Here is a 27949-nt window from a genome sequence, read left to right as displayed (position 1 = left end):
TGTATTTACTTTACATTAATAATTTATTATTGCCAGTTTAAGAACAAATGCATGGAAGCAACGTTTGGCAATCTTGTTTTCTGCATCACTAGACCTGAAACTAAACTGAACCCACAAATTTACCCAGCGGAACAGGTTGATGTTGATGATGTAGCTTCTTATACATATAATGACTTATTGTGGCTTGTTAGTTAGTGTGTGATACAGAATAGAAATTAAATTGAACTCAACTGCTTAGATTGCTGAACTGTAGAAGATTGATAAAAATGTATTAACTGCTCAGCTATGATGGAAGTGACAGTTAACGGTGTTCAAGTTGTTGAAACAGATAAGAGAGAAGAAACAAACACAGAAGTCAAAATGGCCTCTGGGTCCTTTGTTTCTATGACTCAGTCTAAACTGTGGGTGTGTTGGTGATTCTTCTGTCTTATCACCCTCTTCTCTATGTAGATCAGAGCAATGACAAACTTGTGTGTTAGCATTCTTTAAACACAGAAACAAGAGCAGAGAGATTCTCAGTGCAACAAACGCTTTACTTTAAAGGCTTTAACCTGATACAAAATCAAGTACTGTAACACTTTTTTTTTACTAACATATGTTTTACACTGCTGTTGAAAACCTGTAAAATTATATTTTTTCTACATGAATATAAATAGCATAATTAAGAGATTTACATTCATGTTGAAAATTCTAGGCTGCGTTTTAACCCCAGTTTTCCAAAATAAAATAAATTCTTAATTACACCAAAGAGGACCATGCCGTACCTCACTTTGAGTAACAGCATTCAAAATCAATCATGATTGGCATTAAAATGTTTTAGAATAACATTTAAATGTAATACACTTCAATTAAATCAATATAAACTTCCCAGAAGCTTTAGCATATATTTATGCTTTATTTAATTAAAGTTGAATGATTATTTAGTTTATTATATATGAAACTCAGTGGCCATAGTCACAATCAAAAGCCAATGTTAACATCACCAAGTTTCACACTTTACAAGTGCATCATGCAGGTATGCCACATAACTTATCAAACACATATATATATATCTGTGCTTCAGTAACATTATATAGAAGAGTACAAATCATATTTTGTATTTACAAAACCCCAAACTACATGATCAAAGTGCACAATAAAACAAACACCTGTGCAGTTAATAGTGATTATTATCAAAGTAGAAAAAAAGTTATTTCACAGGAAGAAGACATGCAATCAGAAAGAATAAAAACAATTGGGGAAAAGTTTAAATGTGTATTAAAAGAAGAATAAAAACATCACATGCATAGGAATTAAAAACATATCTTGACTATATCTGACTGAGACATTTTTATGAAAATGTTTTTAAAATGTTACAAATATACGTGTTCCTTAGATGGGAAAGTGTTCAAAAGCCAAACCCCAAAATCCCTTTTTGACTAAGAAACAACTATCAGAGCCCAACCCATGACAGGTAAACAGATCAATAATACATTTTTGAGCTAAGCTTAAAAGTAAATTTTGAAAAAAATCAATGCCATGGCTAGCAAAGGAGAAACACCATCAATTATCTGTGTCACTGATGATTCACTATGAACCGGCTGACAGAGCCCTGACTGATCCTAGCGTCAGAGATCCAGGTGAGAGATTAACTTCTCTTTGTAAATCAGCACATTACCTCCAATACAATGTTCCACCTGTTCATCACAGCCAATGCCCTAACATCCCCCATCACGGATATCTCATGGATGAGACTGTCCTCTCCATAAATATAACATTAGCTCCTTATTCAAATGTTTACACCTGCTTATGTTGATGTTGGTTCTCCTACTAACAGTCAATCTTGGTTTATTTTAATCCTTAACCTGAAAGGATAAGTCTGGCATTATTCTATATTTTCTTATTGTCAACAAATCTTATGGAAAGACTAAAAACAACAATGTGTTCAATATCCTCAGTACTTTCTGACTTCCCTAGCACTTGTCCCACTTAGTCCCAAGCCTACGGATTCCTCCTGAAGACATACATCTTTTTTTTTAATTTTAACGGGGTCACAACTATATAGTGTCATTTTTAGACAGACTATAACAGCATAGCAGTTAGCATGGTTGGAGCATAGCATGCCAATGTTATCATTTAGCTCAAAGAACCGACTTTGAGCTAAGTGCTCATATCAGCATGCTGACATGCTCACATTGACTAATATGAGCAGGTGTAATGTTTACCACACTGTCTTATTTTGGCATGTTAGCATGCTAACATTTGGTACATGGATTAATACACATTTGGTGTTCTAGTGAGTATTTATAGCAGCATTGCTCATTGGTGTGTTTTTAATAGTTTTTGGACAACAATAGAGCTCTGACACAAATAATATCAGGCTGTGGATACACAGATAACAGAAGGATAAATTAATTGTAGCATTATTTTTTAATAGGATTGGTTGACAATAAGATGATGCACAAAATCCCCAGAATTATCCTTTAACCAAGTAGTGGCAGGTGTTTAAACCTTCACCACAGACGTGGCAGAAAATGTTCATATGGGTTGTTTTGGTCATACACAACAACCCAAAATCTATCCAGCAGTCTTCATCATTTGCAATACTACAGTAATGAGCTTATCTGCCCACTATTTCAGTTTTACATCCTGTTCACTGGTATTGTCATTCTTCCGTATTTTTTAGCACTTTAATTTATTTATTAGTTTGAAATATGAAGAGGAAAATCTACAGTGTGTCCCAGGAATTGTACAAAATTTAACACCTGTTCTGAGTTGCAAAATTGTCCTGTTTAAAAATGACTCTACTCGCAAATAAACCATTTCCATCTCACTGACTTTAATCCCCACACTGTCTTTTTTTATTTCTTTTATTTACATCTGAAAAGAATTTTAAAACTGACAAAATGCCTAAAACTGTAGTCTTTACTGAAGCCTTTAGAAAACATTGTGACAGAAAGCTATATAAGGGCTTTATATCCTGAAGAAAAATACATGTGAACAAAATCTTTTTACTTTCCCTCCCACAACATAGAATACATTGCTAAATCCACTGTATAGGTTTCCTGTAAGATATACATAGAGAGATCTATTTATACACAATACACTGGCTTTTTTTAGTGAACAAAAAGCAACAATGTGGGAGGCTAAAATCTGGCAACGTCAATCTTCCCGCATCTGGACTGCTGCAGGAGGAAACTGACTGATCGTGCATATGGTATGATTTAAATCATATGGGTTGTTGTTGTTGTTGTTTTTCCTGTTGTCTTTGTTGTTTCATGTCCGCTGTGGCTAAATTCACTTTTGGACACTGTGTGGATTTCTTCAGGAGGATTATGCTAAACCTCTACGTCCGTCTCTGTTTTACATTTCCTCAGGACTACAGTAAGGACCTTGAGTAAAGAACAAAAGATGAAATATCATGAGATCAGTGTCATCATCCCACGTCCAAACAATCACCAGTGACTCTCCAGCTGCTCTGCCTAATGTACCCACGCCACACAAATACAGCACGGAGGAGGATGCTGTTGTTGTTGCCGCCTTTGACTGAGTCAGCATGAATGCATTGATGCTGTCTCCTTCCTGAGTGGATGAGGGGAATCCTTCACTCTTTACGTAAGTGGTCTCGTTAGATATGATTTCACACGTCCCCTCTGTACGAACTGCTGCTGACTTCAGACTGTGCACATTTCCAAATATTATAATTAATCAGCAGAGCAACAAGAACATCTATAAACAGGCTCTGACACATTTGCACTGCTTCAGTTTGAGAGCCGTCGGTAAAGTCGGTTCATTTTTCCAAACTTGTGTCTGCAGGATGTTCATTGAAACACTGACAATATGTATCAATGTAGTTCACGCTTATAAGACATCACAAGTAAAGCTGTAATGTGCCATATACAGTCCAAATTCCTTTGTTCACTGAAGACATTTTAAGATCAAAAGATGAGTATGAGACAAGAGTTCAGAATTTCAGCTCTCATTTTGTGGTATTCACATCTAGATGTGTTAAACAACTTAGGATATACCACCCTCTGTTTGAACCCACCCATTTTTCAAGTGAGCAAAATTATTGGAACATGTTGTTTCTTGTTGCCCAGGTGTTGCCTTTTAGCTTGATTGTCCAAACATTAAATAGGTCTGCATGACTAGTCTAAGTTTTCATCCTTGGTTCAAACCTATAAAGACTGCATTTCCTGTTAAAGAGGATAAACCAACATGGAGATCAGAGAGCTGTTTATGGGAGAAAAGCAAGCCATGTACTGATAAGAATGATAATGTTGTTATTTGTCTCATCCTAACAGGTGCCGTAAAGCTAACAGCACAGTCTGCACATGGCCACGCAGTCCTGGGAAGAGGTCCTACTGGCCAACGTAAGTGAAGTCACCTGTGTCGGTAAACCAAGGATGTTGCAGTGTCTTCAGGCTCCTTATGTCGCTTATATGATTGATGATTTAAAACCCTTGTTTAAAAAACTATCACTCCTTAAAAGAGCAGATTAATAGTTTCATTCAAAGATTCATAGTCATTGACCAGCTTAGGAAATAAATAACTTACAAATAATTACCAACCATAGACAATTATTTGATGTGAAATTAAAGTAAAACATTTACATATGATTGTTATATACGCCGAACGAAATTGTAAACGCAACACTTTTGTTTGTGCATAGACCCTTTCCTAAATTCAGAACTGCTGTTAGGTCTGTATGGCTCTAACAATGAAGAGGGGAAGAAATGTGAACACAAATATTTTATGATTAAAAGGATGCTCATTTCTTAACTAACTGTCTGAGATAGGATAAGACACAGCCATTAGTTTAGGAATTTCTTCTGTAATAGGAAGATATGTTTTTTTCCTATCTTTGAAACTTAAGTTAAGATAGGACAAGCAGTTGGGAAATGTTTCTGTAATGAGGCGCCAGGATCTTTACCTCTTCTCCAGCTGATGACTGAGCACTGAAAGCTAATTATCTAATGTGAGGAGTCACTTTCTAAACCAAAATCAAACGCACCACAACGCCTTAGACAAGCAAAACCCTGATCAATTCATCAATAAAAAGGTTGACAGGGAGAGAATATCAATAATTATTATTTTCTGAATTTGTACTTAAGTCATTGAAATCAATGGCTACCTCTTTGGTATTAATGTCTGGAGCAGAAGTCAAGATCTGACTCTTCTCCTCCTTCTTCAGGATCTTCTTCTCCATCATCTCCCACACCTAAAGACACACAGAGGACACAGAGCACTGACTTATATTGAATCCATGGCGACTTACCCTAACCTTAATTAAAAACAAAGTCTAGTGTAATGGTTTACCTTGTGGGTTCCTGCTTTTTGTCCACTCCATGAGATCAATACCAGTGCGCACACACTTTTGTTTAGACAGTAAACAGATCTATTTAACCTGTGTGTTTGGAGACTAAAGGAAATCGTGTCTGTTCCTCCTGGAGGTCTTTGTGTAGCTGTGGGGTGTTGACTGAGACGCTCATTCAGGGTGGCATTTCTTATGTTTTATAGAAGTGAAAGTTAGCTACTACAGCTGACATTTTATCTCCACATTTTTACTGGAAGATCTAAAAAGTGTACCCAGTTTTAAGGGGTATGACGCCACTGACAGGTACTAAATTAAACGTACCGTTAAACTTAAATAACATTACAGATTTCTCTGGGTTTGGGATTATGTAAGTACACAACTAAACAAAATTATATAACAAATTCTTTATTTAGACACTTGAATGAAAAGTTCCATACTACATCTTTAAGTAGTCAAACTTTTTTTTTAAATCAGTTCCCATCACAAGCTACAAAAACCTATAGAGATGTCCTTAAGATGTGTCTTCCAGTCGTTACATCCAAAGTTTTTCCTCTGCTGATGTACAATTTCTGAAAAGCAGGCCATGATTGTATTTCCAGCTGTTTTATACGGATGTTCATCTGCCTTCCCTGCTCTACTGCTTGTCTCTACACTTTACTTTAGAGTTGTACCACATGCATACCGGGGCAGAAGTCAACGTTCATCAGCGTGACGGCGATGTCGTCGGTGTCGATGGCGAAGTGGCTCATACTCTCATAACCGAGCTCCAGACGCTCAATGTCAGAGGCCCTTGCTGTCGCTGCCATTCTGTCAAAACACACACAGGTTTCAAAATAAGACTTAACCAAGTTAAATTTCAAAAGTTTGCATCCAGTCAGATGAGTTTGACTCTACGGTTGTTAAATTGAATGCTGTGATTTGTACAGTGTTTTGAAAATTTTAATTTGTCTGTTGTTTAAAAGCCAATCCTAATAAAATCCTGTTTCAATATTACTGTTGTATGTCATTAAAGATCTAACGTTGGCATAAACCCTGATGTTAAGTTCAACTGCAACAAGCAGAAAGCAGTTTTAATAACCTAAATTTTAAACAAGCAAATAAAAACAATTAACATTTTCAAACATTTAGATAAAAATGAAAACATTTAGACATTATATTCATGTGGCTGTAACATCCCAGATTAGTGATCGGTTTATTTCATCTCTATTTTGTATCTGCCTGGGTGAAACACATTTTTCCTCTGTTGTGTTGGAAACATTTTAATAAAATCAGACATTGTAAGATTCAGACACTGACTTTAGCCGCTGATGGTTTGTGTACTAGACTCATTTTAGGTTAAAGGCTTCTAATATGCAACCTGTGTAGTACCGATAAATTAAATATTTAATCAGGCAAGCGTCCATTTCAAAGGTTACTGATGTTAAATAAAAGGCCAATATTGGCTCGATCCATCAGCAAACCAAACGCACACACTGAGTGATCTCCATCTCATCCCCATGTGGCCGGTTGGTGACGGCAGCATTCAGAACAGATTTGTTTGGTTTTTCAATCTCTTGTCAACAGGTTGATCATCTGCTGCATAATGTATATGAAATGACTAAACGTCTGACACAGAGCTGATTTCTGTTACCACAAGGCAACACAGTGCTGTTTACTACACGCTCCTCAACATAAACAGTGCTCTAATGATTAGTGCCCATGTTTAAAAAATTAAGTTTGGGATCTCGTTTATTGTACTACTAATAATAATTTTTTTTTTTAGTTATTCCAGGTGAGGATGCGGTCTGGGGTATTTTTGTTTTCAACAGAAATCATGGCCGTCTTAAGCCAATCAGCATGACTGTCACTGTATGTGTGGATAAGGATGCAGAACGAACATAAAAAATTAAATCAAATTCACTTGTAGTGATTTCTAAATTAAACTTGTTTGGAATATAAAATCGATTTTACCTTGTTAAATAGACAATTACATTTGGACCTATCTACAGTAAATATCTACTTTGGGTACAATTATTTTGATCAGTCCTTTATAGACAATTTTAATTGAAAAATTTGAATTTCTGGCCCTCTCTTGCTCTGTAAATTATATATATATATATATATATATATATATATATAAACTGATGCATTCACATAAGCAGAATGTGACAAAACGTCAAGGATTGAATCCATAAATATTCTAAATAAATCTTGCTTTAATTGTATTATAATATGATTATTGTGAGTTTCAGCTTTGTCTATGAAGTTAATTGATGGCCAGATCATACGGTGACCCTGAGAGGTCAACACGGTGCAACTTAAGAAAACACATGCACAGTGTTTAGAAAAAAATGCTGCAAAGTAAGAAAACAAAACAAAATGCAGAAACACTGCAAGTGATGAAGACGCTTGGAAGTGCCTGTCTGAAACTCACATTTTAGCAAAATTTTCAACACCACTTACAGATAGCCGACTTCACTAATCTCAATGTCCATACTCACATACTTCTGTGATGGCTTAGGGCTGTCCCATTCCTGTTTACAGGAATCACTTAACAAGTGATGTTAGATAACCCCATATCAACCAACAAGAGCCTTTAGGACCTATGGAGGTGGTATTTTAACTGTTCCTTAAGTAGCCCATAAAACGAGCAGGAAAACTGTTTTCGACACTGTGCTACAAGACTGGAATACCCCCCAGTTACATTAGATAGGCAAGCTCTCTTTTTTTAAATCAACTGAAGATCTACTTATCTCTCTTTATCATCTACTTTCTATCTTTCCACTACTTTAATCTCTGCCTTTTTATTTGATCTTAAGTTTCTAGATGTAGTAATCTAGATGTGTTAAACAACTCAGGACATACCACCGTTTGTTTGGACCAACACATTTTTCAAGTGAGCAAAACTATTGGAGCATGTGACTGACAGATGTTTCTTGTTGCCCAGGTGTTGCCTTTTAGGTTGATTGTCCAAACATAAATAGTTCTGCATGACTAGTCTAAGTTTTCATCCTTGGTTCAAACCTATAAAGACTGCATTTCCTGTTAAAGAGAATAAACCAACATGGAGACCAGAGAGCTGTCTGTGGGAGAAAAGCAAGCCATTGTCAAGCTGAGAAAAGAAGGAAAATCGACCAGAGCCATTGGACAAACTTGGGCATAGCAAGCACAACAATTTGGAATGTCCTGAAAAACAAAGAAACTACTGGTGTACTGAGCAACAGACGTCCAACAGGTCGGCCAAGGAAAACAACAGTAGTTGATGACAGAAATATCATGAGAGCTGTGAAGAAAACCCCCAAAACATCAGTAAGTGACATCAGCAACGACCTCCACAGTTCAGGGGTGAAGGTATCACAATCCACTGTTGGAGGAAGACTCAGAGAGCAGAAATATAGAGGCCACACCACAAGATGCAAACCACTCATCAGCAGCAAGAATCAGAAGGCCAGATTGAAATTTACAAAGAAGCACAAAGATGAGCCGCAAAAGTTCTGCAACACAATCTTATGGACTGATGAGACCAAGATTAATCTGTACCAAAGTGATGGAAAGGCCAAAGTGTGAAGAAAGAAAGGAACTTATGATCTGAAGCATACAAGCTCATCTGTGAAGCATGGTGGAGGTAATGTCTTGGCTTGGGCGTGCACGGCTGCTTCTGGAACAGGCTCATTATTTATTGATGATGTAACTGATGATGGTCGCAGCAGAATGAATTCAGAAGTGTGTAGAAACATTTTGTCTGCCAGTTTACGGAGAAATGCATTGAAACTAATGGGGAGGAAGTTTATCATGCAGCAGGACAATGACCCAAAGCACACTGCCAACAAAACAAAGGACTTCATCAGGGGGAAAAAGTGGAAGGTTTCAGACTGACCAAGTCAATCACCTGACCTTAACCCAATAGAGCTGCATTTCACCTCCTTAAGAGGAGACTGAAGGGAGAAACACCCCAAAACAAACAAGAACTGAAAGAAGCTGCAGTAAAAGCCTGGAATAGCATCACAAATGAAGAATGCAACAGTTTGGTGATGTCATTCTGTTTCTGACCTGTCCCCAGCGTTCCCAGTGTAAATGACACCTATCTGTCAACACTTTTAAATGTCGGTTCACGACAAGTGACATTGCCGAGCTACTGTACATTCAGCAGACGGCTGCTTGAAAGACACCCAAGCTTCTCTTCTCCCTCGTGTCTCTCTGCCGACAGAGATTAGCAGGCAGGCGAGAACGGGAACAGGTGAGCGTCACATAGGGCCCAGAGAACCTGATATGGAGAGGGCAGTGGAGAGGACCGGCAGCTTGGAAGAAGTCCCGGTACGCAAGAAAATGTCCCGGTACGCCAAAGAGTAAAATGTCAAGGTGCTGGTACTGCGTACCAGGGCGTTCCAGCCCACTTCAAGCACTGATATTATTAAAGATAATAGTTACATCACATTGACTGAAAGGTTGAAATCTACAGTATCCCTCAAAAGTGAGCACACCCCTCACATTTTTGTAAATATTTGATTATATCTTCTCATGTGACAAAACTGAGGAAATGAAGTCAGTCTACTTTTGTTTTTTGAATGAAAAAAGAGGGGTATGTTTTGGTTTGGATCTGATTCAATACAGACTTGGATTTGGACAAATAATTAAAAAAAATCAAAAATTAAATCATCTCCTAAATCTTCTCACCCTGGACTGGAGTTACAGCAGGCTTAGCTTCAGCAGCTGGACTCTGGATCTCAGGCTTAACAGGAGCTTCTTGTTCTGTGGCTTCTGGCTGTGCTGGTTCCACTGTTGGTACTGGCTGTACTGGTTCTGGTTGAGGCTGCATCACAGGCTGCATTGGCGGTGGATGTGGTTGGTATTGCGCATAGAAAGGCTGCATCGGCGGAGGTGGAGGTTGCTGGTAAAGAGGCTGCAGTGGTGGAGCTCCGGGTTGGACTGGGTGAGCAGTCAGAACAGGAGCAGATGGAGCTGAAAAAAAACAAAAACATGGAAAGATGTATAACACACTAGTCTAAACATGTTGAAGGAATTGTCTTTTACTGATATCACTAGTGTAAATACCTGACATGGTGGGAGGAGGGTACGGGTTGTCTGTGACGATGTGATGAACTGGAGGATGAAGAGTTTATAAGAAAAGAGAAGATATACTTTATTGTCCCTGAAAGGAAATTTGTTTTGGACTCTGTCCATTCTGCAGCTTTACAAAGACAACACAAAATACAGAAAATAAACATCTCTCAACACATACTCTCATGCAGCACGACACATGCTCTCATATACATTAGACAGGTACCTATATAAAAGCATATTAACTCCTTCTTCCAATGGCAGTTTTTGATTGAACAACCCTGTCGGCTATATTCTCTGCAGTAAGTGTAGCACAGTCCTTGCACAATGAGATATTGCACACCCCTAATGGTCTACGTATTGCATAAATGATATAATAAACAATATAATAGCCTACGCATTGCACAATTGACAAAATAAAGTCTATGCACAACTTATTTGACATTTTGACATTTAAGCAGGTTGGCATTTGAAGGAAAATAGAAGAGATTAGATCATCATCTCCAGAGTTATAACTTTATTTCCACATAACTTTTCAAATTTTATGCCACTTACCGTACCAGCCAGGTGGAGATGGGCAGTAGACCGGTGCAGGTCTGCAAGGGCCAACTGAAAATAATGATATATACTACTAATGATATACCCTGTATATTTACACTTATATATGTACTTTTAAAACATTTTTACAGTCTTAATCAAAACAACAGATTTTGTACCTTCTTGTCCAGATTCTGAGACTGCTTCTTGTTTTTTGGTCTCTGTCAAAGAAAATAACCCCATGAAAAAAAACAACGTCTCTCTAACACTTTATTAATTTGTGGTCACACAAGAACAAGTAGTCCAAGCAGTGTGCCTCTCTCTTTTCTCCTTCTCTCCTTTTTTTCACTCAGGCTTCTCTGTGCTGGACCATCGACCCTCCTGAGAGGTCTCTCTCTCTCTCTCTCTCTCTCTCTCTGTTTCCTTGCTCCTATCTGTGTGAATGGTGTGCTTGAGTGTTTATGTCCTCTTCCCGGTCTCCATGATGGAGAGGAGGTCATGTGGCTCAGGTCTGTTTGGGCCTGGAGTTGCTCAACATACTCCTGGATCCACATTCTTCACATATGTTTACAACCTCCTTAAAAGTTTGAACATGCTTTATATTGTACTATTTTGTTCTACTCTATTTTGGGGGTGAGATTTACTTATCTGAATCGAGGGTCTGAGGACAGAGAGTGTTTTATGCTTTACAGATTTTTAAGCCCCTTAAGGCAAATTTGTTATTTGTGATTTGTGCTAAATAAATTTAACTGATTTGACAACAATAGTATTTACGTGGTTTACATCTCAATTAAAACACGTTTACTGGCTCTTACAAGAGAATGAGTATGAATGTGACCTGATTCATTCACTTACCTGTTTTGGAAGTCTTGGTCTTTTCCATTTTCTTGGCTTTTGAAAATTAAAGGAGAAAATATCCCATTAATTCAAAACGTGACAGAAATTGTGAAAATGTGTCATTTGACAGGTATATGAACTAATGACAGACACATGTCAAGTACAACTACTGATCTGGATATTTATTTTAAAGCCAGCGGCTTGTAATTGTTCATAGGATTTTTTAGCAGCCAATTAGCTTAGTTTAACATAAAGACTGGAAACAGTGGCTTTGTCCACAGGTACAAAAGCTCTCTAATTAACATGTTATATCTAGTTCTAGTTTGTTTGTCTGTCACACAACCCCCTGTGAATTGTTGCTTTGCACAGCTTGGATTTGGTACGTTTTGAACAGATATAATGTGTGAAAGTTGTTGTTGCTGTAAGGCACATTTAATTTCCTCTGAACAGATACAGACCAGCTGTTCTCCCCTGTTTCAGGTCTTGATGAAAGTTAGCCTCATAGCCTGTAGCCTCATATTTGTAGTCTTACATTTAATGTACAGATAAGGGAAGCAGTGTATTTCTGAAAATGTTGACCTATTTATTTAAACTCAGTCCTAACTTTCTGATTCATAGTAAGACCTTTATATGCCCATAAGTTTGAGCACCTTCGAGAATAATAGGAGTTCTTCTGATCCTCCTGATTTGTGGCCCCAGACCTGCAAATCTGGGTAGACCTGGAGACAACACAAGTACATAAATCAATTCATTGCACCACAGTAAGAACAAGGACTAATTACATTACATTTAGTTCCAAGACCAATGGCATAAAAATGGTACATTACAATGTTCAATGTTACCTTTCCTCTTTGGCTTTTCATCTGTCTTTACAGCTTCACGATCTTAAAATTAACAAAATTAACAAAATTACAAATGTTATCTTGAAACAAAAACATCGACTAGAGTCTCTTAAGTACAATTGTCTTCTAGCCTATTCCATCAATCAAACACATTAAAACATCTACTTCATTATCATACACTAGTTTTAATTGTATTTGGACTCAAATAAAATATTTTTGATTAGTTTTGTATGAAAACCTCAAACTGTTATCAGTACCTTTTCTCCTTCTCACAGCTGAAACCCTCCTGGGAGCTTCTGAAAACACAAACATCACAGACTTTAAGCTACATACAGACTGGTAGAGCATCTACAGCTTGTTTCAGACAGAGGCTGAAATGAGAGCCAGTATAAGATAGAAAATGATTTGTTTGAACTTTGAATCAGCAAAGCTACTATACAGGAGTTACAGAACTACAGTATAGGCCTGGGAATGTAGTATAATAGGTCTCCTTCAAGTACAATTTTGAATTCAGGATTTTTACACTATGATATTGTGACTTGTACTGTAAAACTGCACTTTTCTGATTTGTTATTCTAAGGCCACTATTGACAGTAAACAGCAACATGACATTTTTCTGAAATCACACTGATCTCCACTAGAGGTTCTTAAATATTAAACAATACTTAACACCCTTTAGACTTCCACTTACAGTGTGTTAAAATAAAAATGTAATACTCTATTCCTGACATCAGAGGAGGATCACTAACCTTTTTTGACTGTAGTCTTGGCTACAGACTCTTTGGCCTTTGCAGAGTGCATACAGGGACACACTGAAATCACAAAGCATAAAGGTGAAGTTACAGTGACGGTAAATGTGGTATAATAGCTGTAATTATCTCTGACCTGTGGGTTCAGTCTTTTCTGCTTCTTCCTCAGGTGCAGGCACAGGTTTGATTACATCCACTGTGGCCTCCTCCTCATCGTCATCTTCATCGAACTCCTCTTTTTTGTCTTCAGGTTCGTCTACAGTTTTCTTTAGCTCAGCTGTCTGATCTTCATCTTCTCCCTCATCTTCCTCCTGAAGAGCAGCAGGCTGATTGATAGCTGAGGGTGAAAGCAGGAAGTGAAATATAACTTAGTTTTGCATTAATTTGTAAAGTGGCTGATTATGCTCATGCCTCATAGTTATACATCTATGAATGGACAGCAGTCCAGGTTTTCCATTTTAACTGTGGTAAGAAAGAAATTAAAGGAATAGTTTACAGACATTCATCCTTCTCTTCATACTGGACAAGCAGCTTTAGGCTCAGTTCACAGAAGACAAGTCTAAAATATGTGACAAGTGCAAAAAAACAACAATTCAGCTGAATTATTCCATAGCAATCTAACAACAACTTCTTCTTTCTTTTTTTACTTCCTTATTCTACCGCACACTACCACAAAACAAAAATGTGTTGGATGAACAAAAAACTGCAAAGAAAAAGGATCTGATGGTTTTGGATTATAAATTTGGTGTTAAAGAGATAAGCGTGGCGAGGTTTTGATCTCTTTCATTTATTTGTTTTTTTAAATAAATGGTACATGAATGTAATATACATATGAATGAGAAATATCAACAGTGTAGTGCTAAAGCGTTTTTAAAGAAAAGAAAGAAAGAAAAACAAATGCAAACATTATGTTGGCTTGATCATCAGTTTTTATCACACGCTGGAGAGACGTGTGATAAAAACTGCACAGTTCATCTCTGGAGCAGCATCATCAAAGACAGTACAGATCCACAACACAGTCTCCTCACAATTCTGATGTCAGGGAGACGCTACAGGAGTGTGAACTCGAGGACAAAAAGACTCTCAAACAGCTTCTACCTACATGCCGTCAGACTCCTGGACAATACATTCAACACTACCTCCCCAACTCCTCATCACTCCTATTGACTTTTTGCCCTGTCTGCAGTACAATGAACAGAGCGCCTCACCTTTTGCACCCAGGTTTTTTAGTTCCCAGTTTTTTTGTTTCCCTTGTGTAAGGGAGAATAAGATTTTCGCTGTTTGCAGTTGCTTTTACTGTGCATGTGACAATTAACTTCTTGAATCTGAGCCCCAATTCTTTGTAATTTTCTGACTGTAAAAAGGAAATCTCACAAAGTAACAAGTTATGTGTAAAACTTCTTCTGAATTGGTAGAATTTTATACAATATATCGACTCATGTGCAAGTTTCAACTGTCCATCTTTTAACATTGGTTTGTATTGTAACAACTGTTTTTCTGATTTTATAAAAGAAACATTTTGAATTGCTGTATTATGACTGGCTTCATATCCTTTAAAAACCGTAAATAACAAAAAACAAATTTTCCTTCAGCTAAAATGAAAAAGGTTTTACAAAAAGTGAAGTGACTGTTAACTGAGTTCTGATAAGCTCTTATTGTTTAACAGTGTGTAAAAACACAGCAGGTGCAATGGATGTGTGATACTCACCAATTTCTGTTTCATCCTCCTCCTCAGTCTTTTCTTCATCAGCAGCCTGTTTGATGTCGTCCTTATCCTCCTCCTCATCCTCATCGGCCTCAGCCTTCACTGTCTCCTCCTGGACGGCGAACGCTGCTGCAGTGGTAGCTTCAAATACACAGAATAATTACATAGCCAGAGCACCAATATATGTGTTGTTACTTATTTATGTGTTGTGATATGCTACGCAGCCCACGTTAGGGAGTTTCACAAGAAAAAATAAATAAAACAAAGACTGAAATGCACCACACCAATAAAATAAAATGCATTGATTTATTTAAAATCCTACATTATCCTGATAAAAATCTTATTTTTATTTATTATTAGCATTACTTTGACATATAATATATATTGATTTACTAATGATTTAGAAGCATGATCTAACTGTTGACATTTCCTTTTATTTGTTGTCTATGAAGATCATTTGCCAACCAGTCAGAAACAAGAGTTTTCTCTGACTATGCAATACTGTAATATAACTCAAAATGAAAGTAATCACTTATGCTGGACTATACCTGCTAGCAAGACCTCATCAACATCATCATCATCATCATTGTCGTCTTTTTCTTCATCTTCTCTGGCGAAGGACTCTGTCCGTTCTTCATCTTTTTCAGTGTCAACAAATGTTTCAGTGAACTCTTTTTCTTCAGGTGAGCTGGTATCGACGTCTTCGTCATCTGTATCGTCATCGGTTGTGTCGTAGGAGCTGTCATCACTGAAGACAGATTCTTCATCTGTTTTAAGAGCAATGTGGTCATCATCATCTTCATCACCTAAGAGTCCGCTGTCTGTACTCTCGAGGGGAGGGACATCGACTTCCTCCTCCTCCTCCTCTTTATCATCATCATCATCATCGTGGATGTCCCCTTCAATGACATCCTCAATTTTATCATGATCATCATCTTCTTTAGCATCGTCCAGGTCAACGTGGACGTCTTTGTCAAGGTCAAAGTCGAGGTCCTCATCTTTGAGGTCACTGTCATCATCTTCATCATCTGCAAAGTGCTCAGACGAGGCAACGGATATGTCCTCGTCTGATTGGTCCAGATCGTCATCCTCATCCTCATCAGTGTCTTCAGCAACTTTGACGTCTTCTTCCAGGTGTTCATCGTCGTCATCATCTTTGACAACGGGTAAGGGAGGAAGATATCCCTCTTCACTGAGTTTATGATCGTCAAGTTCATCATCTTCATCATCCTCACTAGCAGCAGGAATAGGAGAGAGCTCAAGCTCCAGGTCGTCCCCGGTGTCAATGACGTCATCGCTATCAGATGTTGTGACACCCTCAGCTAACTTGTCATCTTCATCGTCGTCATTATCATCCACCTCTTCCTCCTCCTCACTGGAAAGAAGTGCAGATTCACTAACATCTGAGGTGTCAGTGAACAGGTCGTCACTGGTGTCGTCATCGTCATCTTCATCTTCATCAGACAGCGTTCCGTCTTCGTCACTGTCTTTGTCGTCAACAGGTGCGTCAGAATCAGAATCGGGAGACACAGCCGACTCTTCATCCTCAGAAGTGGAGATAGGTTCAGGAGAAAGTTCATCATCTTCATCAGCAGCATCTGCCTTCTCTTCTTCTCCCTCCTCCTCATCATCGTCTTTGTCAGCCTCTTCTTCGGCCTCTTTGATTTCATCTTCGTCACCGTCTTCATCAATGTCAGCTGCAGCTGCTTCAGGTTCCTTCTTATGCTCCTCATCTTCATCCTCATCTTGCTTTACCTCAGCAGCTATCTCCACCTCCTCTTGCTCTTCCTCCTCTGCCTTCACCTCATCCTCCTCTTCATCAGCAGCTGCTTCAACTCCCTCTTCCTTTTCCTCTATTGGCCCTTCTTCCTCTTCCTTCTCCTCCTCCTTCACCTCTCCTTCCACTTCTTCTTCCTCCTCCTCTTCTTGTGCTCCTTCTGCCTTTTCCTCTTCCTCCTCGTCATCTTCCTTCTCCACAGCTTCTACACCCTCCTCCTCTTCTTCTTCCTCCTCCTCCACAACTTCTGCTCCTTCCTCCCCCTCCTCATCCACAGCTTCTACTCCTACCTCTTCTTCTTCTTTTTCTTCCTCCACAGCTTCTATTCTCTCCTCCTCCTCCCCCTCCTCCTCTTCCAATACTTCTGCTCCTTCCTCCTCCTCCTCCTCCTCCTCATCCACAGCTTCTGCTCCTTCCTCCTCCTCCTCCTCCTCCTCCTCCTCCTCCTCCTCCTCCTCCTCATCCACAGCTTCTGCTCCTTCCTCCTCCTCCCCCTCCTCCTCCTCCTCCTCATCCACAGCTTCTGCTCCTTCCTCTTCCTCCCCCTCCTCCTCCTCTTCCTCAAATTCTGTTCCTTCCTCCCCCTCCTCCTCTTCCTCAACTTCTGCTCCTTCCTCCTCCTCTTCCTCTTCAGCTTCTACTCCCTCCTCCTCCTCCTCCTCCTCCTCCTCATATTCTTCTTCCTCCTCATAATACTCTTCATACTCTTCCTCCTCATAATACTCCTCTTCCTCCTCATAATACTCCTCTTCCTCCTCATAATACTCCTCCTCCTCTTCCTCCTCCTCCTCCTCCTCCTCCCCAGCGTCCTCCACTCCGTCTGCCACTTCTCCTTCCTCCTCTCCCACCTCTTCTTCCTCCTCCACGACTTCAATCGCAGGTGGTTTTGTCTTTGCTTGCATCTCTATAACTGTAAGAAACATGTTCATATAATTTTTATAAATTTTTTTATATATATATAAATAAATGTATATTATTTATTACTGTGCTTTGCTGCAAAGTACTAAACAATATACTGAAGTAATAAAATATAAATCTGCGAAAGTGGTGGAATTACTCCAACTAGAAATATGTGATGTAACACATGTGTATTGTACAGCCTGATTGAAACAACATAAACTAGCTGCAAAACACTGACAAATTTTCTCATTATAAAAGCAATACAAAAAACTTTGTAGCTTATTTACACATCCAGCATATACAGACAGACACATAGCTCGTGAAGGAGCTATGAAAAGGAAATCAGCGTCCAATCTAGCTATCTCAGTAAAAATGTGAAGTGTTCTTCTTGTCTGCTAACAACCAGGCTCAAATATAAATATGCCAAACAAGAGCCAAATACCTTTACTCCGGGATGGAAGAAATTCACCTAGAACACAGAAAGAGAAACAAAAAATCATCAACCTCACAAAAAAAAAAATACGTTCTACTGTTTGGATGTCGATTCACATACAGTGTAATGTCAGTTTTAGTAGAAGTTTTAATAGATTAGTGGTAGCAGTGACCAACAAACACATACTGACTATTACTAGTATAGTGATTTACTGTTGTTGCCTCCATTACTCTGCTGTTAAAAGGGTGAGGGTCAGGACCGATTATATCCATCTAGAGTTAATCTATATGTAAAAATAGTAATCATAAAATACCTTTTGCTTTCTTAATCTTCACCTCCACTTCCTCCCCCTCATCCTCCTCCTCCAACCATCTTGAAGCTTTGAGATCATTCATAGATCAAGTCAGCTTGAATCTTTCACCATAATAACAATCAAGTCTCTGGCACTGTTGTCACCTTGATCCATGTTTGCCTTCCTACAGTCCCTCCACACATTTTATGTATTTCTGTGGCTTTTAATAAAACAACATAGTGAATGATCTATGTCCATGAATGCAGAAGATGCTTGCAGTGGGATCATTATCATCTGAAGAATTTACATCCATATATTTCAGATTTTGCCTTAGTCAAGTAAGACCGATTGCAGCACATGTGCAGTTCAGTGTAATGAATGGCTTTAAAGCAGTAATATGCCTTTATGAGCTGTTTTGTACATGTAACACACTGCAGCATGAACAAGACATTCATAGCAGCGAGCACTGCTTTCCATCTCCTTATCTGCAGCAGAACCCTTATTGCACAGGAAGTATATTCCGAATTTGCATCAGTACAAACCTTTTTTTCTCACTGCATATAGATTTCCTAGAGAAGAGGAGAGGAAAATGAGTAAATGCACTGTAATGTCATAATTTCATCAGATAAACTGTAATCAAAGTATTTGTTTATCTTATCCAATAAAACCAACAAGCTTACAAAATAGCTCAGTTTTTTTTTTTAAGATTAATGGGATACATTGTTTGTATTTCTACCATGTGTAGAGTCACTGTACCTTCATCTTCTTCAGGAGCAATCAGGTTGGCAGCAAATTTCAACATTACACTGACGACATTTGTTGATTTGTCCATGGCTTCGTTTACCACCTTCATGGGGTCTGAGCCAATCTTGCTGAGGCCTCCTAGTGGAGTAGGGATGTGAATACAGGCACACAAACACACCAGTTGATTTATTCACTCATTTAGTTTGATTGAAGTTGTTTTCCTGGCCTAACTTATCCAATTTCATTAAGAGTTTCTGAACTGTTACTCATTTAACCACTGCAAAAAGCATTGTACATAACATTTTGCTGTGCCAAAAGCATTTTAAAAAGCACATTGACCCTCTTTCATCAAGTTATTATTTGTGGGTTGTACTCTGTTTTTAAATATTTAAGAATATTATATATGTTTTATTATGTCCTAGTCAATGGTGGTCATTTTGCTACAGAAGTTTGAGACAGTTTGATGGAGGAGGGCCGGTGTTCACAGTGCAAAACATTTGTAATCAGGACAGTACAAAAGTATTTTTCCTTATTTAGACATTACATGATTATCTTATTGTGCATTAATAAACCTAAACTACGTTGTCCATGGAGAAGAGTTTTGCATATTTCAAAGTTTTTCTAGTACTAAATGTAACCAGATCGATACAACAAGCATACTGGCAAAATAAACATAGAAAAAGAAAAACAATAGAGCAGAAACACATACAGCATTAAAACACATTTGTGCAAATGCTTACAGATTTCTGATGAGCTTGATTTATCTTCCAGGACCACTTTTGTAAATCAAGCTCACCTGAAGTAGTTTCAAACATTGAAAAGGCTTTGTTTTTTTCCTGGTTGGAATCAAAATACTTGTTTTGTTTTTTAAAATGTTTAAACCATTCATTTTTTCACACACAATATAGCTGACGTAAAAATGCAGGATAAACATGCTACAGAAATGTCTCTTCTACACAAATGAAACTACGAACTATCCCTAACGTCATGTTACTATCTGAATAGAATGAAGACAGCATTAGACAGAAATGCAGAAATGCAGAAGGGTGTACTATAACTAAAGACTTGGCTTTGAATGATTGAATGTAACATTGTTTGCTCATATTAGCAGTCAATGTTAGGTAATCAGTAGTTTGTGTAAGCGACTTTTAAAAGCTTCTGGTATGAGGAGTTAGTAGCAGATAAGATGCCTTGCCTCCACGACCTGATTCCTTTAAAACCTTCCTGACAGCAGGAGGTGGACGACCTGGTTGGATGAGAAACAGTGGCAATAAGCAAAGGCAACGAGCACAGTGGTGAAGCAAAAAAGGAGAGGGGAAGTAATGAAAGAGAGGTGCTGGATGTCTGTGTTCACATTGTGATGGCATGATGACGACTTTAGCCGGTGACATGGTAACAAAATATGAATTTGAATGAATACTGTGTCAGAAAGAACAAAAGAGATTATATTTAATATATATATAAATATCAGCGCACACATTAATTTGTCCTAATGTTCTTTTATCCTTTTTTTCTGGATGTAATGGTGAATATGAGAGATACTGTATCTAATTGACTGCTATGTGTTGGTTTTATTGGGTTATTTCAGTTTTTTGCAGTTTAACTTTAATCATGTGAAATATTTTAGGGAATGAAGGTGTTCTTGTTAAGGTTAGAAACAATTGTTAAAAAAGAGTAGAGTTGAACACAACAGAAAGTTCTGGAAGGATTGTTTGTTTTTGATGTAGTGAGGAGAAATGGAACAAATGCTTGAAACGTAGTTAGTGTCAAAGAAACACATGAATGGAGAAAATTAGTAAATTTCACATAAGGACAGTTAAATTTCCTGTACAAAAACATTAAGATAACAAATCAAACTGAAATGAAGAAAAATAAAGATGCAATAAACTATATATACATACATTTATAAACATTGTTAAAATGAAAAGAGGGGTTTATTGGTTTTATTTCGGACAACTACAGAATCTGTTTAATTGAACCCATTTTGGTGTTGCAGTATTCCACCATTTACTGTCATGAAGTCTGATCACTTCTCTGCATGGTCAAACAGAAAACTAATTTGCACTAAACTATTTTGTTGGTCGGTAGTGGTGCATTAAAACTAAAGCTACATTCACTCTAACAGAGAAGTCCTCCGTGTATTACACAAAAGACCTGCTCAGCCTGGATGGACAGCTGACCGACGGCCACTTTAAAAGGAGCAAGTCTCTCTTCTTGCAGGACAATTGTTCAAGAAAAATATTAGTGATTTTGTGAACTACTAGAATCCACCTCCTCCATAGACAGCTGCCTTCTTGTTGCTGTTTGCACAGTTTCCTTCTTCACATCTATCTTTTTAAATAGTTTGAAAGCCAAATGTTTGACATTAACAGTTCTTATAGTTTAACGCCCAGCTGCAGAGATCTAGATGAGAGACAATTTGAGTTGATAAAAATGTTCACATGCATATCTGAGTTGCCTTCAGTTACCATGTGCTCACAACAATAAACTGCAGCAGACAGAAATATACAATATATTGCTTCAATAATCTGCACTTTGCGGTAGAAGACAGATCTACTTAACAGCTGTAAAAAAATAAATAAATTTTAAAAAATCACATCTTTATAGAATAAGCTTACACCATATGCAGCATATTTGTAGCCTGGTTCCCAGACTACCAGGATGCTAAACTGTGAGCTACTTGTGCAGCAACACTGCCCCAAGAAGGTCTGACTGCTGTTTATTGGAGATGAATCTCCTTTCCAAATTCACCTCAGTTCTAACCCTGAAAACCGAGCCAATCTGGCAGCCTTATATGAGCCAGAGCCAGCCCACATTGGGCCATCTGGTGCCAGAACATTTGGCCCTCTGGTGCCAGAACGTTTGGCCCTCTGGTGCCAGAACAGAGCAAAGTGTTGACAAATTTTGCTCTGTTCTGGTTATACATTTACATACACATTTCAGTCAAGAAGCCTAAAAAGTTTCCTCTATCTCCCTTCTTCAATGTCTTCTTCCAGTGAACACCTGTACCTGACACTGATAAGTTGAGAGGGCAGAAGTGCAAATAAACCTCTTCTTACCTGAAATGGTCTTGTAGTCCATCACATCAAACATGATGACAAAAACACAAGACCATGTAATGATGAGAGCCAAAACCAAGATCCAGGCCAGTGGAGAGCTGAAGGTAGAGCGGAGGTCATCTGTAAAAGTTTTCTTGGACCCTCGCACAGGCGGTGAGCCGGCGTCGCCACCCTTACTGTCGATGACCATGGTGGTGGTGGTGGTCGACGACCGCGCTGAGAAGATCACAAAGAAAAGGTGATCAAATACAGTGCACGAAATGTGGCCTCCTGTCTACAGTTTTTTCTTAATTCCTAATATCCCAGGAAAATCAGTCAATCTGCATGCTCAACACACTATTTCTTATTAATGCATATCCAAATATTAACATTGGTAGCTGCCCTGAACAACCACAGTCTTCTGCTGTCACACAATGGGAACTAACATTATGTTGAACATGTGTGTGTCACCTAGTTAAACACACTATTCTACATATTATTACTTCATTACTCCTGTCATTATTATCATCATTATAATTCTTATCATTGTTAACAGTAATAATAGTAGCAGTAGTACAGGTGGTAGTTGTCGGGAAAGATTATGGTTGTGAGTTTTTTAGGTACACCTGCTAAAACTAATGCAAATTTTAATAAACAGCCCTGTGATAAATCCTATGAACATTTTAATGTTACATTTTTGGTGAAACTATTCAAGAGAGGCCTTCAATCATTTTTATGGTAAGTTTGGAGGCTGTAGTTTGCTGTGATGTTGACTTGTGTTGCGGTGCACAGAGCTACACGCTACAACCACCAAAAAAAGTTCTAACATAATCTAACTGGCAACTGAGTTTATTTCTCATGTTTTCTTTTTCTGGTTTAGTTTTTCTGAAATAATAATTTTATGATCACAAGAGAGCTATCAGAACATAACTCTCTAATGATAACAAGAAAACCAAATTAAGAATTCCTTCAGACCTACTTGTGATGAGTTCCTGTAGATATGAGTAAGTGGCCTTGTTATTTAAGAAAAATAAATCTCCCTTTTTTCCTATTCTGTTTGCAAATATGCAGTTACACAGACAGTTTCTATATAATTATATAATGGGTATAATAATAACAAAAATACCTTTTTGTTGACCTTTTTAAATCACAGTACAAAGTGTTTGGGGTAAAAGCAGCAAACTGCACAAACCAGCAGGTAGCAACTATAAAGAACAGTAAACAGCAGACAGGAGAGATGAGAAACAAAGGCCAAGCAGGGGAACAATAAAACAATTGTGGAGAAATAAGTCATAAAATATTAAAGGGATCAAATTAACTTTTGAATTAAATTCACTGTTGATATGAACTTTGATGAGTTTCAAAACATCATGAGCAAGAAGGACTATTTGAAATGTGCTTTAGCAAAATCAGGCCGTTTAACTACTTATGATAGCTGACCAGGATCATCCATTCATGGCCATTGAGACTTCAGCAACTTCTTGATTTGGCTATGGTACATCATAGATGGAACAGGTTCCATATTCATTTATTGCAACCCGTTCTCAATCCAGGGCGTCACCTATGGACGCATTGTCAAGACTCCTGGGCGTCGCTTTTTAACGGGTACCCTTTGCCGTTGTTTCTGTATGTGTAGGGCTCTGCAGTCAAGTTAGCAAGGTGGTTAACTTGAAATGGCACGCAGTTAGTACAAGTACAACGTCGCAATTTCAAGGAAAAACATCATGGTTTGGGTTAAAAGTACTAAGCTATTTATGTGACTTAAAAAATATGTTAAGTATTGCAACTTTCAGAACTTATGTAAAATCACTAAAAACAACCAATTACCTTTTTGTTTCACGTGGAAACGAACACTGTTCTCCTGGGTGAAAGCACAGTTTCTGATCCACCCATCAACCCACCTCCTTACTCTGACTTTTTTGTTATTTAAAGTACTTTTAGAGTTAAACAGTGGAGCCAAAAGTACTTCCCCCAGTGTGTTGAACTATAAAGCTAAAGGCTCTCGTGTGTGTTGGTACCAGACGCCAAAGGACGTGACAAATTAAAGCACCCTGGGAATGAGAATAAGGCTGTTTATTGTGATAATGCATACCAGCTGTTAATCAGGGCCAAAAGTTGGTTGAATGGTGAAAGAAATAGATGTTGCTGTTTCTTGGGTCACTGGCTGTATTTTTAACTTGTAAAGGATTAATTTATTTAGATATATTGTCAGCTGCATTTTTATAATATAATTGGTTTACTGTTGACATTACTGTTTCTTGTAGCATTGTGTTTAGAATCAGGAGGACTTAGGACTCTTAGGGAAAACTGATGGTTACCTCTGTGACTTTAATGTATGCTTTTAGGCAAAACTCCAGTTTTCATCCTTAATAGTTTAGCTGGTTGTATAGCTGTGCAGAGTGAGGGCAGAAGAGAATTATGCAGAGTGTTTTTGCTCAAAATAAATATCAAAAGTATTAATTAATGCTAACTAGCCTTGTCTTTGATTATGCAAACAAATTAGCTAGCGTAGTTTCCTCAGCACACAAGCACTTTTTTAAGTATGTGTACAAATCAAGCACTCTGATCCACACTTCAAGTTACATTTCATGCCAAACCTGTGTGGAAAGTGGGTCGAGGACCAATTAAGATCAGAAGAACATTACATTTCCAACAAATATCCCATAACCAATGCAATCTGGCTTTAAAATTACAGTTGTATTGTTTACAATAATAAAATGTAATATAAAATAAAAAATAAAATAAAATGTCATTCTATTTTTGACTCTTTGTCATGAAGATACATGACGATGGAATAAGATTGTCACGTAAAATCAGTTACAGTTTAGTTTCTGAGGCCACCTGTTGACTCTCTTCAGCTCCCTGTTGGCAGCTACTGCAGGCTACTCTGTTACAGCTGACTCAGACAGCTTAGCAGCACTAAACACACAGACACACACCTCTGTCTAACCTCATTACTCTAACTCCAATAGGTCAGTGCAACATATGAGTGACGAAACCTCCCAGTGGAGAATGTGGGACGATTGTCATGGCATTAGATTTGAGTAAGTGTAACAAAATGTTCTGGAAAATGATGATGTTGTGAACCATGCTTATTAAAGAGTACCAAACACTCAAACACTAAAAATTCTCGATGGTGAATGAACAGATGAACTCTCTGCTTTAGATATTTCTTTTCTTAACCACTAGCACTATGGCCTATGGATGTCAGTCTTTCCTCCTGTCCAGAATAAGATACTAATAAGATACAACTACTCTCCCCACTGTAATTAAATTCGGTACATATACTCCTGGTCTCATGATTCAGAAGGCCTAAGCGGCCATCCATTCATATTATTTTGCTACTCCGTTTTCCCGTAATAAAAGGAAAATTTTCTCATGATCTTGAGATAACGACTGTTGTTTTCCCATGATAAAAGGATAATTTTCTTGCGATCTCGAGATAACAAACAATAGCTGAATACAGGGATGGGTCGGTGAGTGTAATCTAAGGGTTGTGGGTTTGACTCCTGCTTTCAACAACTTTTTTTTTCTTATTTTGTGTGTTTTTTATTATCCTCTTCAACAAAGTTGTTAGGAAAAGATTCAGGGGAATCCAATCACACATTTCCCGACAGCTATTTCAAAGGTTCAGAAATAGCCGTCAGATTCCCATGAATGAGAAGCAGATGAATTTCCTCTGCCTGGGAATGATGGGGAAAAGAAGAGAGCACAGGTTGATGGATGTGGACCAATCACCGGGATGCACACAGTCCGGCAAGTGCTTTATTGAAACAGTGTCTTCAGAAGAACTTTGTTGAAGAGGATTATGAAAAAGAGTTTGTCTTCAGTGAGGATCAAACATACGACCCTGAGGTTATGTGACCTGTGCTCTACTACCCGAGTTAACCAGTAACACTGAAAACCACATTGAAATTCTAACATTAAGAAACGTTATCATTAAGAAACGTGTTAAACTACTGTTTTGCTATCTCGAGATCACAAGAAAATTATCCCGTTATCATGGGAAAACGGAGTAAAAAAATATTTGAATGGATGGCCGCTTAGGGCTTCCGTACCGAAAGCATGATTCCTGGGGATTTTGGTAAGCCCTAAACATTTTTCTGGTTTCACCTTCACTGTGATATTTTCACCTTGACCAACACTGGTTTCGTAACCTTAGACCTAAGACATCAGTAGTTCTCATAGCTGCATAGAGAGTATAGAGAATAAGGTTGGGCAAGCTATTTTGTAACACTTACTGTAGCTTATTTAAAATGTAATAAGAATAAAGGTAACTGGGTTTAATAAATGTAACTTTATTTTGTGTGTTAGTACATTTTTATTTATTTATTTATTATTTTTTGAAGTTGGTGGTATTGGTAATAATAGCAATAATGACCTGGTCATTCTAATCAAGTCATGTCATGCTTCTTTAGCTTAGTAACAGATTTCATGCTAGCTAGTCAATGCTAACATACAATCAAGCTTACAACATCAACAGTGTACCTTGACTGGTCATGCAAGGATATGTTATTAACCCACAGTGCTTGAAGAGGACAACTTTGAGCATTAAACATTTTTAACAAAAGCTTTCAAAACGTGATGGAGAGACTGTTCTGACGTGTCCCCAGTGTAAATGAAACCTATCTCTCAATATTTTTAAATGTCTCACCACATCCAGGCTGTGATTGGTCGGTTCACAAAAAGTGACATTGAAGAGATACATTCAGCACATGGCGGCTTGAAAGGCACCCGGGCTTCAGTTCTCCCGCCTGTCGACTTGCCGGTACTGCATATCGGTGCGTACCGGCCCACTTCAAGCACTGTTAACCCAAACTCTGGAAACATTTAAACGTTCAACGTTCATTTGTCACTCTGCAAGTTAATGAAGAGCTTGTAAAATTCTTAAAAACACACAAAAAAGGTTACAGATTCCAGTCACATTACTTTAGACCTCCATTCATTAACAACTAGGCTACAAGTGAAATTTTGTAGTTCAATTCTAACAACAAACACCAGTTTTTGACTCAAACCGATTGGATACTTCCAAGTTCAACAATGGTAGTATGGTCCAGTCTTTTTATTGATAGATTTGACCATGTGCTGTCTACCTGTATAAATGTAGTACTCCTCTAACCTGTGGGGTTACTGCTGCTGTTTCTTTTTATGAAACCTGTTTAATTCAGTTTTCTGGACTCAAATTTTTGTCAGAGAACGGACTGGTCAATTGGACAACATCTTTTGAAAACTACTGGTCAGATGTGTATAAAATTTGGTTGTCAATGGGGTATTGGGAGTATTCAGTCCTTAAGAATGACATTTCATCTAGTTCGACTGACCAACGTGAAAAGTCTTGTTAGATATTATGTTTTCTGTTTATATATTATGTTTTTACCAGTTTGGGCTGGACTAAGGCAAAATCCACTTTCTAGCCCTCTTTTAATAGTACAGCAACAAACCCTGAAACCTTGAAACCATGGTTTAGTTTTTCCACTGACGCTTTAACCTTTCCTCAGGTGCCACCATCAGGAGAACATTTCCACTCATGCACAAGAAATATCCAAATCTAAACGCCCAGATTGTCATGGGATTGTCATTTTCATTTTGTTTTCTCTTTCAGAAAATGTCCCATCTTCACACAGATTTTCAACAGATCACTGGAGCTGTGTGAAGTTCCCTCCTACTTCAAACACTCCACAATCATCCCGGTCCCCCAAAAACCCTCCATCTCTGGACTAAATGACTACAGACCTGTCGCCCTGACATCTGTAGTCATGAAG

General features: G+C 38.1%; 1 protein-coding gene across 1 annotated transcript in view; it reads right to left on the bottom strand.

Moving 5' to 3' along the window:
- Nucleotides 1-1392: 1392 nt before the first annotated feature.
- The window catches only part of trim54 (tripartite motif containing 54), a 40803-nt gene continuing 14246 nt past the window's right edge, over nt 1393-27949 (bottom strand). The window contains exons 7-9 of the mRNA XM_046060365.1: nt 5979-6103; nt 5114-5200; nt 1393-3371 (exon numbers count right to left, since the gene is read on the bottom strand). Coding sequence (XP_045916321.1) covers nt 5124-5200; nt 5979-6103 — 202 coding nt within the window. The 3' untranslated portion in view covers nt 1393-3371; nt 5114-5123. The remainder of the gene's footprint in view (nt 3372-5113; nt 5201-5978; nt 6104-27949) is intronic.

This window comes from Micropterus dolomieu, linkage group LG10, assembly GCF_021292245.1.
Source record: "Micropterus dolomieu isolate WLL.071019.BEF.003 ecotype Adirondacks linkage group LG10, ASM2129224v1, whole genome shotgun sequence".
Taxonomy (NCBI): Eukaryota; Metazoa; Chordata; class Actinopteri; order Centrarchiformes; family Centrarchidae; genus Micropterus; species Micropterus dolomieu.
The sequence above is the reverse complement of the archived record's forward strand: the minus strand, read 5'-3'. Positions and strand labels throughout refer to the sequence as shown.